A 21020-nucleotide genomic window follows, 5' to 3' on the forward strand; every position below is an offset into this window, starting at 1 on the left:
ACATGCAGTTAAAGTGTTGTCCAACCCTCGCTCCATTCCTCTTTGGTAGTTTCCTCTCATGCGAATAGGGCCATGATGGCAATCGGCAATCGAACTACAATAGCTACCTGCCACCATAAATCTAAACACGACTTTATCTCAGAGATCTTATTCATCACACCCATTTTAGTGGCATCTGTGTTCAGAATGCACAATATCGTAAATTCAGCTGCAACTCTATTTGAGTGATACTGACTTTAATAATGCGCAGTGTTCTAAAATTTTAAGTGTAAGTATGCTCAGGTGCCCAGTTAATGATTTAACGTTGCTATAAAGACGCGCATTATATTTTTAATAGCATAATTCTGTTAAGCTCATCTCTTATGTGAACACTATAACGTTTATACGTAAGTTAACGTACAGTAAGAGTTGTTGTTTTGCCTACAGATATTGCATTCTTTTTTAATGGCCAAAAGCTGAAATCATGATTGTACATTTGTATGGCTTACGAGGGGCAATCGCGTAGTTCGGAAAAGTTCTCAGAGTTGGACGAAAATAGCGCACCCCGCCGGAAGCCTGTAGGAAAGCCTTCCGCGCGTGCGCAGTGGCAATTATTGTGCTGCCGGGCGTTTCTGCGGTTATAAGCTGAATTAATACTCTACAGTGTGCCTTGTCGCGTCTGTAATCGGACGATCTTGTTTCTCCCGTTTTAAATGAATGCTTTCCAGCGCTGGATTCCGTACTCCTGTTGATGAGATTGTCTGCCGTACTGAATTGTAAAGCTTCCTTCAAAACGCAATCGCAGAACGATGATGCTGAGGATCCAACATTAGTCTTTTCATAAAACATTTGATACATCTACATCTACATCCATACTCCGCAAGCCACCTGACGGTGTGTGGCGAAGGGTACCCTGAGTACCTCTATCGGTTCTCCCTTCTATTCCAGTCTCGTATTGTTCGTGGAAAGAAGGACTGTCGGTGTGCTTCTGTGTGGGCTCTAATCTCTCTGATTTTATCCTCATGGTCTCTTCGCGAGGTATACGTAGGAGGGAGTAATATAGTGCTTGACTCTTCCAGAAGTTATGTTCTCGAAACTTTAACAAAAGCCCGTACCGAGCAACTGAGCGTCTCTCCTGCAGAGTCTTCCACTGGAGTTTATCTATCATCTCCGTAACGCTTTCGCGATTACTAAATGATCCTGTAACGAAGCGCGCTGCTCTCCGTTGGATCTTCTGTATCTCTTCTATCAAACCTATCTGGTACGGATCCCACACTGTTGAGCAGTATTCAAGCAGTGGGCGAACAAGTGTACTGTAACCTACTTCCTTTGTTTTCGGACTGCATTTCCTTAGGATTCTTCCAATGAATCTCAGTCTGGCATCTGCTTTACCGACGATCAACTTTATATGATCATTCCATTTTAAATCACTCCTAATGCCTTCTCCCAGACACTTTATGGAATTAACTGCTTCCAGTTGCTGACCTGCTATTTTGTAGCTAAATGATAAGGGATCTACCTTTCTATGTATTCGCATCACATTACACTTGTCTACATTGAGATTCAATTGCCATTCCCTGCAGCATGCGACCATTCGCTGCAGATCCTCCTGCATTTCAGTACAATTTTCCATTGTTGCAACCTCTCGATACACCACAGCATCATCTGCAAAAAGCCTTAGTGAACTTCGATGTCATCCACAAGGTCATTTATGTATATTGTGAATAGCAACGGTCCTATGACACTCCCCTGCGGCACACCTTCCTAGGAAGACTTCTCTCCATTGAGAATGATATGCTGCGTTCTGTTATCTAGGAGCTCTTCAATCCAATCACACAATTGGTCTGATAGTCCATATGCTCTTACTTGGTTCATTAAACGACTGTGGGGAACTGTATCGAAAGCCTTGCGGAAGTCAAGAAACACGGCATCTACCTGTGAACCAGTGTCTACGGCCCTGTGACTTTCGTGGACGAATAGCGCGAGCTGGGTTTCACACGACCGTCTTTTTCGAAACCCATGCTGATTCCTACAGAGTAGATTTCTAGTCTCCAGAAAAGTCATTATACTCGAACATAATACGTGTTCCAAAATTCTACAACTGATCGAGGTCTATAGTTCTGCACATCTGTTCGACGTCCCTTCTTGAAAACGGGGATGACCTGTGCCCTTTTCCAAACCTCTGGAACGCTACTCTCTTCTAGAGACCTACGGTACACCGCTGCAAGAAGTTCCTTGGCGTACTCTACGCTGTGATTAGGCAGTGCTCCGCTACTGGTGATACGTCACGTGCCCCGTATATGGTATCGGACACAGTGTTCTTATGCAGTGTGACGCGATGCGCCCAACATCAGGCTTCCTGCACTCCGATGGAATCTTACATATGCCGAGTTCTCTAAGCCTAAGACATCTGTGACCGGATCCAACACTTTCCTCAATTTTGTCGGCTAACTGCAAACGCATGTAATGTCGTATATCTTGAGACTGCTTGAAGAGACGCCACGAATAGGCCGTTGCAGTGGGTGCCTCCGTATCTCGATTACCTGGCTGGACTGAACTCGTTTTGCCTGCGGTGCATTATTTAAGTTCTTCAGAACAACGATTTTGTCGGATTTTGTATCTCACTTGGCAGGCCGCGTGGTGATGACAGGTTTTTGCTTGCAAATATAACTGAGTTGGATCAGCAGATGTGCTGCACACAGTGTGTCCCAGCTTTTCTTCTAAGAATGAAACCCAAAAATGGGAAGCTGCTATTTCTTCCACTTCCATCGTGAGGTGAATTCTGTATTAATTTTACAAATGACTTCAGTGACTGCATGGAGTCACTTTTCACTTTCTTTGATGTAATTAATAGTAATACCCTAGCCGTTTGTAAGTCTACTGTCCATTTTCTCATTTTTGGTCATGGTGGATACCCACGAACGAGCGCTCTCCCACCACAAAACTGAGGCGCGACACCGCCTTCTCTCATTTGGTGCATGACGAGGTGGAATGATGCGTGACGAGGTGGCATGACTGGCAGTCTCAGATTCTTCGAAGTGCCGTATTTCTCCGAAGCGGTATGAAATCTGGACGGCATCAGCGAGCCTGCGAATCTGTCGCGTGTGCGGGTGAGCGCATGCTCGCCTCGGACTGCGGCTAATGCGTTTCGAACACCGCCGACCTTCTCCTCGTCATGGGTGGCCCTTTCCGGCATTTGTCAGGCACAGCTCTTTAATTTCCTGCCGAGGACAGCTGCAGTAGATCAAAACGCGCTTACGTCTGTCAGCAACCTATCCCCTGCTGCTTGCGGCGGCGAATAAGAGAACAAAAAGAAAAGAAGGAAACCCAGCCGAGAAGGACTTCAGTGCGACACCTGTGCCCGCGCACCTCTGTCCAATTGTGCACCTTTTGTCCGGTTACCGTTACTCGCCGGCGCTGTGTTTTCGAGTAACTGCGCGCTTTCCGGGAAAGAAACTTGGCGCTGAGTAAGGCGGTGCGTCATCGCCGTTGCCTCAGGCCGCTCGGCTGCTTTATTGTGCGGCCTCCACGTGGAGAAAAAATGCCCTCAGAACAGAGCGCTCTGCCTCCAGCTCCAGCTCCAGGTGGCGCAACGTCTGAGGGTCGCAGCAAAGCCATCTCTCCCACCTGGCCACCGTGCCGCCGCTCGAACACAGTTTCACTCGCTGCGTAATGGAACAATAGTCATAAACCCACATAGCGCGGCAAAAATTTTACCACTGTTCTTTTCCGTCCCAGCGCGTTTTCAACACACCTTGCATCATTAGGGAAACATTCTCTGCATGTAATACATCTGTCTCAGTGCAGAATACAGTAGGCGAGTCTGTGAGTAATGTCTTTGGAATGGCACTGGTTGTTCAGTCAAGGTCACGGCAAAGAACTATTCGTGTTTACAGGATCACTCCGGTAACCGCCGTAGCTGCGTGGGCGTTTGCTAGTGACTGTGAGACCTATCCCTCGCAGTGTGACTGGGAGTAGAAGCCCGTCCACACTCCGGCCTCCGTTGTGGAGAGCAGTCCGACGTAAGGACACCGTGGTGCCACGTGGTCGACCGGAAACACGTGACACGGGCCACAGGTTGCACGCTACTGGGCCCACGGATTCTCCCTCTGCCCGCCTCCTAGGCCAGTAATGAACGCCGTTCGACACGTGGAACAGCGTTTCACGTATGGATGCTGGCACGGAAGATCCTTGCCTGTTACCTTCGCGCCCCGCCTCACACAATTGACCCATGGCTCTTCCTATGCCCTCCCTGCTTCCCGAACGCGAAGACTGACGCTCTTACACGGTTGAAAGGCATATCCATTTACCACTTACTGTGCGATGGTGAGAAGATGGTTCATGGCTACTGGCAGTCTCTCCAAGATAATCGTAGTACACTTGAGCACACTCCTCGCCATCAACAACTCTTCGCAAATTATTTGCGCAGTGTCTGCGTAGACTCCCCTCACAGTGTGGGAGCACTGGGAAGCGGACCTCCCCCAAATGGACCGCGACACGAGGCGAAATGGTTATGAACGTCGTCAGCAGGAGGGATGCGCACGTGAGATGACGTGTGGGATTTGTTTTTCGTCATTATTTTGACTTCGTTCGTGGTTGTTGTTTAAGCAGTATAATAGGAGCAAATTCCCTGCTCTTATCTGTCCTTAGATTTTTTGAGTTGATCCGTGTGTTGAAAGGAGGACGCACGAAGTACAACCGATTAAATTTTATTTCGTGTTGATGTCATTTATGTTATTAAATTATTTACAATCTCTTCTCTGTAACGAAAACAATTTTTATTAAAATTATATTCCAAATTTTGTAGTTAAAGACAAAAAATAAATAAATAAATAAAAATAAAATGAAATACAGTCGGAGGGGCGTTCAGGGACAGGAAGGGGAAGGCGTAGAGGCTAGGTCTCAAGTTTAGATCCCTGGCCACCCGTTCTCCACCACGCTGAAGCTCATCGCTCTACTTCCTTAAGTTAAAAAAAAAATTAAAAATGGTTAAGATGACTGCTTGCGAAAAGTAGAAAAAATTAAATTAAATATTCGAGTTTCGCTCAAGCGAAACTCTTTTTTCAGTTGACGCATCAAATTAAATAAAAATAAAAAGTAAGCAACAGACTCAGTTTTGCACAAATTTTCAGTTTAAAAAAAAGTAAAAGAAGAAAGAAAGAAATTATCAGCGCGGCTGACTGCCATGCGGGGGACCCGAGTTCGATACCCGGTACCGCGAGCAATTTTTCCGCTGTTAGAGGACTGGTACGGGTTGCACTCATCCCCGTGTGTACAACTGAAGAGCTACTCGACCGATTAGTAGCGGTTCCACGGTCAAGAAATTGTGGGAGAAGTCTGCCGCTGACCCATATACGCCATCCCCCCCCCCCCCCTCCCTCCCCCATGACGCCACTGACAGAGGATCACATGGCGCTCAGTAGGGGCCGATTGTCCCGTCTACACCAGAACGTGGGACTTTGCTTTACTGCAGCTCTTACCTCATTAACTTCGAGTGTTGATTCCAGCCATTAATCTCACTGAGATGAAGTCTAACATAACACCAGTGAAAACGACTCCTGACCTAATGACTCGAATTCGCTAAGAAGTGTTTGGAATGATAACGAGGTTTTATTACAACGACTCAAAGGTAAATAGCTCTTCTTTAATGGTGTGTAAGTAATGGCAGCTCTCTTTAAAACATAAATGTCATACGTGTGGCTCGCCGTCGTACTAAAGTTTCGAACATGGAGATTCAATCATCAACCATCGCTCCTTTCCCGATTAACAGCGATATGTTACAATGGGAAATCTGATCGTACTCCATATTAAACTGTTGGTCCCTCTATAATTGATGGGGTATTCAGATCAAAATATACACTCCTGGAAATTGAAATAAGAACACCGTGAATTCATTGTCCCAGGAAGGGGAAACTTTATTGACACATTCCTGGGGTCAGACACATCACATAATCACACTGACAGATCCACAGGCACATAGACACAGGCAACAGAGCATGCACAATGTCGGCACTAGTACAGTGTATATCCACCTTTCGCAGCAATGCAGGCTGCTATTCTCCCATGGAGACGATCGTAGAGATGCTGGATGTAGTCCTTTGGAACGGCTTGCCATGCCATTTCCACCTGGCGCCTCAGTTGGACCAGCGTTCGTGCTGGACGTGCAGACCGCGTGAGACGACGCTTCATCCAGTCCCAAACATGCTCAATGGGGGACAGATCCGGAGATCTTGCTGGCCAGGGTAGTTGACTTACACCTTCTACAGCACGTTGGGTGGCACGGGATACATGCGAACGTGCATTGTCCTGTTGGAACAGCAAGTTCCCTTGCCGGTCTAGGAATGGTAGAACGATGGGTTCGATGACGGTTTGGATGTACCGTGCACTATTCAGTGTCCCCTCGACGATCACCAGAGGTGTACGGCCAGTGTAGGATATCGCTCCCCACACCATGATGCCGGATGTTGGCCCTGTGTGCCTCGGTCGTATGCAGTCCTGATTGTGGCGCTCACCTGCACGGCGCCAAACACGCATACGACCATCATTGGCACCAAGGCAGAAGCGACTCTCATCGCTGAAGACGACACGTCTCCATTCGTCCCTCCATTCACGCCTGTCGCGACACCACTGGAGGCGGGCTGCACGATGTTGGGGCGTGAGCGGAAGACGGCCTAACGGTGTGCGGGACCGTAGCCCAGCTTCATGGAGACGGTTGCACGCTTGCGAATGGTCCTCGCCGATACCCCAGGAGCAACAGTGTCCCTAATTTGCTGGGAAGTGGCGGTGCGGTCCCCTACGGCACTGCGTAGGATCCTACGGTCTTGGCGTGCATCCGTGCGTCGCTGCGGTCCGGTCCCAGGTCGACGGGCACGTGCACCTTCCGCCGACCACTGGCGACAACATCGATGTACTGTGGAGACCTCACGCCCCACGTGTTGAGCAATTCGGCGGTACGTCCACCCGGCCTCCCGCATGCCCACTATACGCCCTCGCTCAAAGTCCGTCAACTGCACATACGGTTCACGTCCACGCTGTCGCGGCATACTACCAGTGTTAAAGACTGCGATGGAGCTCCGTATGCCACAGCAAACTGGCTGACACTGACGGCGGCGGTGCACAAATGCTGCGCAGCTAGCGCCATTCGACGGCCAACACCCCGGTTCCTGGTGTGTCCGCTGTGCCGTGCGTGTGATCATTGCTTGTACAGCCCTCTCGCAGTGTCCGGAGCAAGTATGGTGGGTCTGACACACCGGTGTCAATGTGTTCTTTTTTCCATTTCCAGGAGTGTAGGAGCAAGGCAAGAGCTTACCACATCCAATAAGAGTACGTCCAGCAGAGCTCTGTAGAGCTAAAACAAAACTTCGGTCTGCGGATATCTTTATCATCAACTTAAAATCCAGATAGTACCCGTTGCAACGAGTGAGGCCCCATGTATGCGATTACAACGTTGGTGGTCAACAGCGGAAACACAGGGCATCGTTCTAATTCATAGAGGTAGTTTTAGGAAGTTACAAGAAATGGGACGGACGTGTAACGTTAGTTGTAGGGATATGACAATGGAAGACAGATCTTTAGGAAAAGTTTCGGGAAAGTACAGAGCATTTGTAAAGGGAAACGTACAAAGATGCTAGCGTAATTTTAGAGTACTGGTTCGCAGCAAGAGGCTTCGTCATGTAGTCATGAGGGTAAACATCTGATGAATTCAGAGAGAGTCATGAAAAATCACAACATATCCGTACAGCCCACACAAAACTTTTAACACATTCTCCAGGAACTTAAATTGGAATCTTCGATAAACAGCGGACGTTTTCAAGATATCCAGTTGGCTAAATTTAGAGAAGTGACATTCGAGGAAGAATGTGAGACAGTTACGTTACCGCCACATCCACGACGGTATCACGGGTATTAAATAACATATGAAGGCGCGTACAGGTCTTAACAAGTCATTGGAACCGGACAGAGAATCACCAATACTGGTACGGAGTACCTTTCGTCAGGCATTCTGCAGCGACACTCAGAGTATATATGTAGATATGGATTCCATAAGTTGTGCTGATAAACTTCTGTACTCCATGACGTTTTCATATATTAGTGCTGTATCCTACAGTAAGAGAAGTGATCAATAGCCCAAATAAAAGAGAGTTGAATATTGGTCTTACATTTTAAAACTGCTCCTTATGCTCTAAAACCAGTCGAGTCAACAATATACCGATACAAAAGAGTGGTAGAAACTATTAGTGTGCTTGACTTCAAGAGCAAACTGCTTCTGTGGGCCATATACATGCCTGATACCTGTCCATTTACGACGTTACATTGTGGGATCCTAGTTATGACGCACCTGCGTAAACTGATTTCTCCGAGACTCAAACTCTTCTATCATCTCACATATTTAAGACAGTGGGTACTTGCAACTTCTACACGCCCACTTGAAAACAGGAAGAAAAATATTACACAGAATAAACCAACCTGATGTGTAATTGAAGGTCTACCTATTGCGCTACCCACGAAAAGGTACTGAGATGAAATTCTCCCAAATGTGCACACTAAGCCGTATTTTCTAAGATACTGGTTGCTATTTGATGTTGACATCTTAATTTCAGGTTGAAGCTAGTAAGTACATGTTCTCCTACCGCATACGTAAGTCACAAATGGTTCAAATGGCTCTGAGCACATGGGATTTAACATCTGTGGTCATAAATCCGCTAGAACTTAGAACTAATTAAACCTAACTAACCTAAGAACATCACACACATCCATGCCCGAGGCAGGATTCGAACCTGCGACCGGAGCAGTCCCGCGGTTCCGGACTGAGCGCCTAGAACCGCGAGACCACCGCGGCCGGCACGTAAGTCACCTTTGGGCCAGATTACACATGAAATATATATGATATACTCTAAGATTGGGATCTTCATTTAACAATTTTCTTCTGTTGTCATGAGTCCATGATAAGCGTAACTCGCGCTATTACCACCTCGCAATGTTTCCTTATTTGCTTGTCAGTTGCTTCAAAATGACTAGAACTACCTACTTCAAGAGGAAAAGACAAGGAAAACACCTTTTATTCTTTTCTGCTACTCGGAGCTTCTTTCAGTATTTTTACGACGTGCCAAATCAGTAATAAACAGCTGTACAGGCGCAGCGTGTAGACCCCACTTAACATTTTGCGTCGTAAAGCACATAGGAAGAGGTACTTTGGTGCAGTAAAAGGTTGACACCAGTATGATATAAGCTTATGAAAGGGTCACTGCCTGCACATTTATTGCAAATGGCACCAAACACAATGTTTATCTTGACGGTGCTCTTACGCACAGGTTCTTGGAGTTAACTCTTTTGGAGACCGTTCTCGTATCCAAAGTGTCATTTCTTAACATTCGGAGCATATCTGAAACTTTAACTCTTCGACAAAGTTACAAAAAAGGCAATCTACACCGCAAATGGTGTATTCTTAGAATCTCGTTCACGAATACTTTATCGAAACTTGTAACCATAGCTTTTTAAGGAAAGAGCAGAATAACGTGTCAGAGCAGAGTAGGCGCACTTTGGGTCTTCTCCTTTATTGTGTGCTTTGGACTTGGATATATTTGTCAAATTACTGATAGCTACCACTGCTACTGTACCTGCTAACAGGTGAACACGTTTCTAAGAGTTGTTCCGGACCTTGTAGGCACCAACATTGCTGACAACACGTTACGGTCCTCGCCGGATTTTGGCGTCCCATCGGCGGGATGACTATGCAGTCTACCGCAAATTGTGTGACTTCCTTAGAACGGAGACCTCAGATTGTTTGATCTCCGTAATCCTCTGATGTCTCCGATTCCTTGTACAGGCTAAGAAGTGGTGATAGTCTGTAAGCAGAGACTGTAAGATGCTACAACCAGTTCTGTACCGGTATTCCTGACGTCACAGAAGTTTTCTATTCATCTTCATGTAGTTGCTGCTCGCTTCTGTAACTCGTGTGTTTAGCATGTTGTTTGTCAGCGATCTGTTGACTGCTGTGTGAATCTTCAGATGAATAATTACCTTAGGTATCTATAATCTGTCTGAAGAATTACTAAAATGCGTATTTATTGTAGCATTTCCTTTATTTTATTCCTTTAGCACTTCGTCAGTGGTTGAATTTTCGTCTATTGTAAGTTGATAAAGGAAATACATATGGTAAAATAGATACCCATTTTTAGTATTTTCATATGCCGATTTGAAACACCACACGTAATTATACAGCAACTACGGACACCATGGAAACATAAATTAAGAACTACGGACGAATAACGTGAAATTTTTTGTTGAGTACCATTGGCATGTGCCTTTCAGTAACTTCCCCCCGTAGACCATAAACTGTCAAAGTGCTCCTACTGAATGCTCGATACCGTTCGTTGCACATCTACTGTATAACAACGGAATCTGATACAAAGTTCTAGTATGCTTAAAAGTCCTGAAAAGTCATAATTTTCAGCAACGTAAAGTCTCCACTGGCAAAACCAAAGCATGATACATAAAAAAATGACATAAATTATTCCCAAAAGAGTATAAAAAGGAGATGCCGTATTTGGCTGTATTTTGATAAGTGATTGCTCAAAAAGGGCGAGGAAGCGTCAGAGAGAGAGCGAGAGGGGAAACTTATTTCGAAACTCGATATATATTCGCATGTTTATTAAAGAACACCGACAAGAAACTCGTTGTGAAACAGTGGTATGCATAATTCATAGCCTGGAAGCAATATTTGCTCAGAAACTGCTTCCGTATATCCACTGACGAGTTCAGTTCCAGCGAGGAAATTTTACTCGTCCTTGAGCAAGTAAGCACTCCGCGTATACGTGCCTGGCATGACACAGAATTTACCGCTATCCAGTGTGTGAACGCTCGTAGCGAGCGAGAATGCAGACAGGAAAATATAGCCTTCTAATAAACAACGCATAATTCTACGTACCGCATCAAATCACTTCTGTTGTCTTCTGACAAATACAGCCAAGTCAAGCGTGGATAGAGTTATCTGAGGTTTTTATAGGATGCTAATTATCCCAAGCCATTTCAGAATCAATTTATGTTGAGGAAATAGTGATCCACTCATTTTTGTTCAAAAAAAAAAAAAAAAAAAAAAAGAAGAAGAAGAAGAAGAAGAAGAAGCCGCTTAACACAGCTTCAACGGTACCACTCACTTCCCAGTTGTGGAATTGGGTGTACATGAGCGTTTTTCTGGGAACTCTTAAACATACACGTAAATGGAGGCTAAGTATCAGATCTAGCTGTAGTTATCGTCAGTAAGCGAGAGCCTTTGGGTGATTTTCCACAATTATTTATAAAGTGGTGTGCTTGTTCATAGCTTCATCTCGAATGCATTACTTCAGCCTGAACTTGAAATACTTCCTAATTAACAAGTTCGTTACTTCATTCTTTACAGTGTAGAATGTCCTTTTTCTTTGACCTGAGATGCAATCAAAAGTTGTAAAAACTTCATTTGGGTAATTTGAAATGAAAGGTTTCCAAATTTAAAAGAAATAACTGAAGAACATGAAAACTGCATGACAGAAGAGTTATGACATACGAGTGCCTGCTCGAAACTAAACGTATTAACACAGGCTGCATGTGATATACCTTCCTTTACATTCAGCCGTAACGCTGGCAAGTGACCAAGCTCTACACTTTCTCTCCACTGCAGAAACTCATAAAGTGTTCGCATACTATTATAAACGACTGTCTTTCTCTTCGCAAGCTGCTGCGGCACCTCTCAATCTCACGATCCCTCCACGCGGCTTGGCCGTTATCTTCCGACTTAACTCTGTCCTCGTTGAGCATTTAGCTTTGCAGCTTGTGTTCCCAGAGGCAGAAGTGAAAGATGGAGATGGAGTCAAGTCATCGATGTGAGGTATTGTTCATTTATTTGGCGTACGGTGGCAAAAACACGGTATTATTATACTGTATGTTTTGTGTATAAAACAACTTGACTAACTACACATAGTGCAAAAATATATTACAAACGGGGGTTCGACAAAAATATGGAAACACCGCGAGAAACGCATGCTTGATCATAAACACAGATGCTACCCAAGGCTGTTGGTTGTGCTGCTGTATTCGATCACCTGTGCTGTGTCCTGAATACGTTGCATTTTCAAATGGTTCAAATGGCTCTGAGCACTATGGGACTTAACATCTGAGGTCATCAGTCCCCTAGAACTTAGAACTACTTAAACCTAACTAACCTAAGGACATCACACACATCCACGCCCAAGGCAGGATTCGAACCTGCGATCGTAGAAGTCGCTCGTTTCTCGACTGAAGCACCTAGAACCGTTCGGCCACCGCGGCCGGCAATGTAATTGTCCTGGAATGTGGAAACTGTTAGCAGTAATGAAAACTTCCCCTTCCCAGCAGTAGATGTAATTGTGTTTCATATCGGATGTCAATGTCAACGTGCTATGTACGAAGCAGTCAAAACAACTGTGAAGTTTGGCATAAGGGCAGTCCAGCGTCAAACCCTTCATAGACTGCTAGTGGGAAAACAGTGCGCCACATTTCTGCAACATAAGAGAAGTGTTTCTTTACATTTTTTCTGCTAATTCTACAAATACATATACGTAGTTTTCTACACACTGTATACTGTTTCAAGGAAATGCTTAGCTTGTTTCAAAATTGTTGTGGAGCAGCTGGTCATAATTGTTTGTATTATTTATTCAGCGACTTGTACTTCTACAGCCTTTACATTAGTTGACTTTCGAACAACGGTATACACGAGTAGAGTTTCAGATAAATGACCTTGATACTTCGCACAACAGCCACATCTACATATTCCAATAACATTTTTAATCAGTTCGAGCCGTTCGAGTAGAGGTCAGCAAAAAGGTTTTGGCAGATAACCATCGATAAACGTCGAGGTTACAAATTCGTACGGGGCGATAATTATTGAACTATATGAAAAAAAGGTAAATTAGTTGCAAAGTACGGCCTGAACACAGTTTAGTCAACATTTAAACGTCACTACAGATATTCGGATTTAGGTTATGACATGTTCGATATGCCTGCCGTCATTGGCGATGATGTGGCGCAGACGAATAGCGAAGTTCTGCATGACCCACTCGAGTGTCGGAACATCAGTGCTGTCGATGCCCCCCTGAATGGCTGCTCTCAGCTCAGCAGTCGTTTTGGGGTTATTTATGTACACCTCGTCTTTAAAAATAGCCCCACAAACAGGCGTTGGGTGTGTTCAGATCCGGAGGATATGGTGACCAATCGATGGCCATGCCAGTGTGCTCTGGGTACCCCGGAGCCAGAATGCGCTCCCCAGAGTGCTCCTCCAGGACACCAAACACTCTCCTGCTTCGATGGGGTCGAGCTCCGTCTTGCATGAACCACATCTTCTCGAAATCAGGGTAACTTTGGACAATGGGAATGCAATCATCTTCCAAAACCTCCACGTACCGTTCGGTAGCCACCGTGCTATCAAGGAATATCGCACCGATTTAGCCGCGCGGGGTAAGCCGCGCGGTCTTAGGCGTCTTGTCACGGTCCGCGTGGCTCCCCCCGTCGGAGGTTCCAGTCCTCCCTCGGACATGAGTGCTTATGTCGTCCATAGCGTAAGCTAGTTTAAGTTAGAATAAGTAGTGTGTAAGCTTAGGGACCGATGACCAGTTTGGTCCTATAAGATCTTACCACAAATTCACCAACTCGCACCGGTTATTCCGTGACTAGATATTGCACACTAAACAATCACCCATTATTCTCGAACGTGAAATGCGGATTCTCAGTCCCCAGATGAGCCAGTTCTGCTTACTGACAAAATTGGACTTCGTCGCTAAAGCACACGCATTCACATGCCAATTCGTATCATCCCCTGCTGCCAGCCGTGCAGTTTGAACGTCCTAACGCAAACCGTTCAGAAGTTATGACGATTCTGTTTCGTTCAGTTCAGCAACTGTCACCCTGCAAATACCAACTTTGTGCTCCCTGAAGTTTGTGTGGCCTCTGTACGCCAGCAGACGTCTATGATTTGGTTTCCACTCATACCTTGTTCGTGTGTTGCGAGAGGAGCGTGCAGAAACAGCCGCCGCCCACGCGGCAGCTGTTATTCACGTCTCGCGAGTTCTGGCCCTGAGGCTGGAGAAGACTGTCAATACGAGTACCCAGGCGGCGGGCCGACGCAGCTGTCAGGAAGTGACGACACGGGAGAGCCACCGGCACGCGGCTGGTGCGTTTCTCCAGGCAGCCCCGTTACGTAATGCTCCAGCGCCGCAGCCGCTTGATATTCATCGACCGATACCCGGCCGAGCGTCCCGTCCCGTCTCGTCTCACAGATAAGAGCTGCAGCCAGTCGCCGCCAACATAGCGCAACCCCGCGTGACTCAACCGCGTACCCGGCCACATCTCTGGCTCCACGAAACTTGTCTTATTCGCCCCCGCCAAGTCCTCTCCCCTCCCCTTCCCTTCCCATACACACATACACGCACGAGCGCAGGCGCACGTCGAAACGTTCCGTTCGTCCTTTCCTCGGAGCTCCCGTGGCGTCCCACGGATTCACACCCGCGGCGACTGACAGAATTCTCGCACTCCAGCAGTAAAGACACGCGACATATTGCCTGCATAAGAGGTGTCTCTGTAAAATAACGCGACTGGTACTGTCACAGTACAATTGCGCGTGTGCCAAAGATTGACGATCCATAGCTGCGAAGCGTGAACTCTTCTCAGTCGATTCCGGCATCTCTGTTGTCCATAGATGAATCAGTGTGATCGTGGCCTTCATCTCTGTAAGAGCTGTTTATTTTTATTTGCCGGAAATTCATAGGTGTGTTAACAGAATAACGAATTGTGAAGTTTCACATGATACGTCAAAAACTGCCACTGAAACCTGTCGTTTACTAAAAAGAAGTGTATGGCGAAGACTCTTTATCATGTACGTACGTTTTTGAGAGAGTCAAGCAGTTCGAAGATGGCTGAGAACACGCTGAAGGTGACTCAAGCCCGGGACGGCCTTCAACATCAAAAACGCATGAAAATGTGGAAAAAGTGGGTAATTCGCTGCCATATGACCGTCAGTTGAGTATTCGATCCAGTGTAGGAATTGACAAACACCGAGAAAGGCAAATTTTACGCAACTAATTTAGCATGAGAAAACTGTTTGCGAAACTGGTGCCGGAAATTCTCACAATCGAACGAGAATATTCTCTTCTGAAATTGCTTGTTAAGCCACTTTGAATACCACTGAAATTGTCCTTAATTTCTTGGAAAGAGTGATAACATATGACGAATGTCAAACTATTAATCAACATTATTAACTTGAGATTCTTGTTCAACTTCTGGACAAAATTAGAGATAAAACGACCCGAATTGAGGGAGAACAAATCATGGGTTCTGCATCAAGACAACGCACCGATTTATAAACCATTGTCCGGTAAGGATTTTCCAGCGGAATCCACCATTCCAGTGTTAGACTACTCACCTCATTCGGTTAACACTGCACCATGTAACTTTTTACCTCCTCCTTAAGGTGACATCTGAATTAAAAGGAACAAGATTTTAGTCCTTTGAAGCAGTAAAGAAGCGGCACGCGCCGTCAAAGAGTAACAGAGGAAGACTTCCAGCACTGTTTCCGAAAAGTGTTCAGATATGTGTGAAATCTTATGGGACATAACTGCTAAGGTCATCAGTCCCTAAGCTTACACACTACTTAACCTAAATTAACCTAAGGACAAACACACACACCCATGCCGCCTAAGCACAAACACACACACCCATGTCCGAGGGAGGACTCGAACCTCCGCCGGGACCAGATACTGTTTTCCATACAAGAAAAATTCGCATGGGGCGTTGAAGGGGTAGAGCAAGAGAGTACATTAGGGTGAAGATAACTGAATAGGTTGTTGTTGTTGTTGTGGTCTTCAGTCCTGAGACTGGTTTGATGCAGCTCTCCATGCTACTCTATCCTGTGCAGGCTTCTTCATCTCCCAGTACTTACTGCAACCTACATCCTTCTGAATCTGCCTAGTGTATTCATCTCTTGGTCTCCCTCTATGATTTTTACCCTCCACACTGCCCTCCAATATTAAATTAGTGATTCCTTGATGCCTCAGAACATGTCCTACCAACCGATCACTTTTTCTTGTCAAGTTGTGCCACAGACTTCTCTTCTCCCCAATCCTATTCAATACTTCCTCATTAGTTATGTGATCTACCCATCTAATCTTCAGCATTCTTCTGTAGCACCACATTTCGAAAGCTTCTATTCTCTTCTTGTCCAAACTATTTATCGTCCATGTTTCACTTCCATACATGACTACACTCCATACAAATACTTTCAGAAACGACTTCCTGACATTTAAATCTATATTCGATGTTAACAAATTTCTCTTCTTTAGAAACGCTTTCCTTGCCATTGCCAGTCTACATTTTATATCCTCTCTACTTCGACCATCATCAGTTATTTTGCTCCCCAAATAGCAAAACTCCTTTACTACTTTAAGTGTCTCATTTTCTAATCTAATTCCCTCAGCATCACCCGACTTAATTCGACTACATTCCATTATCCTCGTTTTGCTTTTGTTGATGTTCATCTTATATACTCCTCTCAAGGCATTGTCCATTCCATTCAACTGCTCTTCCAAGTCCCTTGCTGTCTCTAACAGAATGACAATGTCATCGGCGAACCTCATAGTTATTATTTCTTCTCCATGGACTTTAATACCTACTCCGAAATTTTCTTTTTTCCTTTATTGCTTGCTCAATATACAGATTGAATAACATCGGGGAGAGGCTACAACCCTGTCTTTCTCCCTTCCCAACCACTGCTTCCCTTTCATGCCCCTCGACTCTTATAACTGCCATCTGGTTTCTGTACAAATTGTAAATAGCCTTTCGCTCCCTTTATTTTACCCCTGCCAACTTTAGAATTTGAAAGAGAGTATTCCAGTCAACATTGTCAAAAGCTTTCTCTAAGTCTACAAATGCTAGAAACGTAGGTTTGCCTTTCCTTAATCTTTCTTCTAAGATAAGTCGTAAGGTCAGTATTGCCTCACGTGTTCCAGTATTTCTACGGAATCCAAACTGATCTTCCCCGAGGTCGGCTTCTACCAGTTTTTCCATTCGTCTGTAAAGAATTTGTGTTAGTATTTTGCAGCTATGGCTTATTAAACGTATTGTTTGGTAATTTTCACATCTGTCAACACCTACTTTCTTTGGGATTGTAATTATTATATTCTTCTTGAAGTCTGAGGGTATTTCACCTGTTTCATACATCTTGCTCACCAGATGGTAGAGTTTTGTCAGGACTGGCTCTCCCAAGGCCGTCAGTAGTTCCAATGGAATGTTGTCTACTCCGGGGGCCTTGTTTCGACTCAGGTGTTTCAGTGCTCTGTCAAACTCTTCACGCAGTATCGTATCTCCCATTTCATCTTCATCTACATCCTCTTCCATTTCCATAATATTGTCCTCAAGAACATCGCCCTCTATATACTCCTTCCACCTTTCTGCCTTCCCTTCTTTGCTTAGAACTGGGTTTCCATCTGAGCTCTTGATGTTCATACAAGTGGTTCCCTTATCTCCAAAGGTCTCTTTAATTTTCCTGCAGGCAGTATCTATCTTACGCCTAGTGACATAACCATCTACATCCTTACATTTGTCCTCTAGCCATCCCTTCTTAGCCATTTTGCACTTCCTGTCGATCTCATTTTTGAGACGTTTGTATTCCTTTTTGCCTGCTTCATTTACTGCATTTTTATATTTTCTCCTTTCATCAATTAAATTCAGTATTTCTTCTGTTACCCAAGGATTTCTACTAGCCCTCGTATTTTTACCTACTTGATCCTCTGCTGCCTTCAGTACCTCATCCCTCAAAGCTACCCATTCTTCATCTACTGTATTTATTTCCCCAATTCCTAACAATTGTTCCCTTATGCTCTCCCTGAAACTCTGTACAACCTCTGGTTCTTTCAGTTTATCCAGGCCCCATCTCCTTAAATTCCCACCTTTTTGCAGTTTCTTCAGTTTTAGTCTACAGGTCATAACCAATAGATTGTGGTCAGAGTCCACATCTGCCGCTGGAAATGTCTTACAATTTAAAACCTGGTTCCTAAATCTCTGCCTTACCATTATATAATCTATCTGATACCTTTTAGTATCTCCAGGGTTCTTCCATGTATACAACCTTCTTTCATGATTCTTAAACCAAGTGTTAGCTATGATTAAGTTGTGCTCTGTGCAAAATTCTACCAGGCGGCTTCCTCTTTCATTTCTTAGCCCCAATCCATATCCACCTACTACGTTTCCTTCTCTCCCTTTTCCTACACTCGAATTCCAGTCACCCATGACCATTAAATTTTCATTTCCCTGAATAGGCATGTATTTAAAATACAATGTTTTACGGTAATAGCCACGTTATTTTATAGCCACATGTTACGTTGTTTGTCTGTCAGCGCTGACAACGCCCATGCTCTCGATCGTTAATTGAAGGTTGTCGGCAACTGCATTGCCCATGGTAACAGGTAATGCTTGAAACTTGGTATCCTCGGCACACCCTTGGCGCTATGGATCTCTGACTATCGAATTCCGTAACGATTTCTGAAATAGAATACCCCATGCGTCTAGCTCCAACTACAATTCCCCGTCAGATTCTATCGACATGTGTATATGTGCAGATAGCTATCCCATGACTTTTGTAAACTCATTGCTTCACTGGTACAGTCTTATCATCTAACAAATGTCTTTTTTTCGTTCTCAGAAGACTCAGAAAGCCAAACCCTGTACACAAGCAACAAAAACCGCTGTATCTGCCTCACAATTCAATCCCGTTGCAGTTTGCGAATAAGTCATCAACCTTCTCACTCAGCGCTGATTTTTCTACGAAACGTATTCCCACCCTCCTATGATCAGCTGCGTTATTTCAAGCATCGTGCGATGTGATTGTCTTGTTTGACGTGATGTTTACAATTGTCTGGCCTGGAAAACCAAGACAGTCACCACACTCCTAGGCTTGATAGAGCTAGGTGTAAGTAACCGCGTAGTTCATTGATGACAAAGGTCCACGGATCTTCAGGAAGGTATTTTCGAAAGCACGATTGCCACACAAGTTTAGACTGTGAGCTAGACCTTGTTTAATATGATTTACAAACGTTCCTCACAACTCTGCATCAGTCGAAATCTTCATATAGGTAGTTTTGTCGGGATTGTGATGCCCGAACCGGATTGCTACACCGATGAGTTGGAATCTAGCTGTACGAGTTCAGCAGTTCCTTCCGCTATGTTACTGAAATTGCAGGGAGTTGACATCCTTTCCATCCTATCTCTACAAGTTCGCGTGGAGGATGTACGACTACTTGCTATCGTTGTCGAGTAAGTCAGATTAATACCGAAAGTTTAAGATTTTAAAATAACAAAAACTCGTATTATGTACACTTGGAGTTAATGAAGATACGTGGTAGATTAAAATTGTGTGCCGCACCGGAGTTGGAACACCGGCCCTTTCAGATCGTGGGGAACGGTCTCACCAATTCCGCTACCCCAAGCACAACGCATGATCCATCTACACAACTGCGGCCGGTGTGGCCGAGCGGTTCTAGGCGCTACAGTCAGGAACCGCGCGACCGCCACGGTCGCAGGTTCGAATCCTGCCTTGGGCATGGATGTGTGTGATGTCCTTAGGTTAGTTAGGTTTAAGTAGTTCTAAGCTCTAGGGGACTGATGACCTCATAAGTTAAGTCCCATAGTGCTCAGTGCCATTTGAACCATCTACACAGCTTTCCAGAGAGGGACACGAGTTCGATTCCCGGTCTAGCATACAGTTTTAATTTGTCAGGCAGCTTCACAAAGCTACACACGGTAATGCGGAATGACAGTTTGTTGACTTGGAATAAGAGCCAGCAATTCATCATCATACCGTAGAAACCGAGGTAGCAGAATTCCGTGTACTATTTCATCCACACAAGACTGTGGAAGAAAACCGGTCGTAGGCACCTGTAACAAACGATCGTAGTTTTTCCTGAGAGGGTGCGAGTGACGAAAGAATGCAATATTTGGATTGCTAGACTAGCTTTCGAACTCTGCTCTTCCCATATGTGGATTCCGTGCCGTAATAACCCGGTTTGATTTCATTATGCCATCGGTTTTATTCCATTTTATGAGCCCACTGTTCGGAGCTTGTGTGGAAATACTGTTTTAACTCTGAAGATATTACTCATTTGTGTAATTTATACAGACGTTGACGTAGATCCTCGTTAAGCCGTTGGCTGCAGGTTGGGCGCTCGGGAAGCAGCTAGGCGAGATAGTTAACGAGCCTGAACCGTGCGAGGTGGCCAGCGCCTCCGGCGTCATAATGGCAGCCGCGAGAGGCGCACGCCGCTAGATAAAGCCGGCCGGCGGCAGAACCTGCGGCGACCTGACCCTCACAGCCGCCCGTCAGAACGGCAGTTTACTGCGAAGACGCATCCTGCGCGTAAGAAACCCCACCACCACCGTGAATACTAATGAGGTATTCTTAATTAGCAACCAACAGGCCAGAGAGAGGCTTTAAATCACGAGAAAATTAATAAATGACTCGTATGGTGTGTTCCGTTAGCGATTAGTTCTTCCTCGTGTTAGCACTATTGTTAAGTTTTCAAATTTGGTCAGCTCGCAAATCAGTGTGATTGCCGAGCATTAAGATGTACTTACTTGTTCCTTCTTTAATGTATATGAGGCTGGAACACAGCCCTATTAATTTAGCGGTCTCACCTCTGCGTATTAAAATTAATACCAGCAGAATATTGTTGTAGTGGTTGTTTCAGTCCTGAACCTGGTTTGATGCAGCTCTCCATGCTAGTCTATCCTGTGCAGGCTTCTTCATCTCCCAGTACTTACTGCAACCTACATCCTTCTGAATCTGCTTAGTGTATTCATCTCTTGGTCTCCCTCTACGATTTTTACCCTCCACGCTGCCCTCCAGTACTAAATTTGTGATCCCGTGATGCCTCAGAACGTGTCCTACCAATCGGTCCCTTCTTCTTGTCAAGTTGTGCCACAAACTCCTCTTCTCCCCAAATTCTATTCAATACCTCCTCATTAGTTATGTGATCTACCCATCTAAT

General features: G+C 45.1%; 2 protein-coding genes across 2 annotated transcripts in view; both read left to right on the forward strand.

Annotated features, from left to right (window-relative positions):
- The window catches only part of LOC126336104 (transcriptional regulator ovo), an 820382-nt gene that overhangs the window by 450197 nt on the left and 349165 nt on the right, over window positions 1-21020 (forward strand). The window lies entirely within an intron of this gene.
- Window positions 1-21020, forward strand: part of LOC126336102 (uncharacterized) — a 52518-nt gene that overhangs the window by 1540 nt on the left and 29958 nt on the right. Inside the window, exons 2-3 of the mRNA XM_049999582.1 lie at window positions 8580-8616; window positions 13997-14158. Coding sequence (XP_049855539.1) covers window positions 8580-8616; window positions 13997-14158 — 199 coding nt within the window. The remainder of the gene's footprint in view (window positions 1-8579; window positions 8617-13996; window positions 14159-21020) is intronic.

The sequence above is a fragment of the Schistocerca gregaria genome, chromosome 2 (genome assembly GCF_023897955.1).
Source record: "Schistocerca gregaria isolate iqSchGreg1 chromosome 2, iqSchGreg1.2, whole genome shotgun sequence".
Lineage (NCBI taxonomy): Eukaryota > Metazoa > Arthropoda > Insecta > Orthoptera > Acrididae > Schistocerca > Schistocerca gregaria.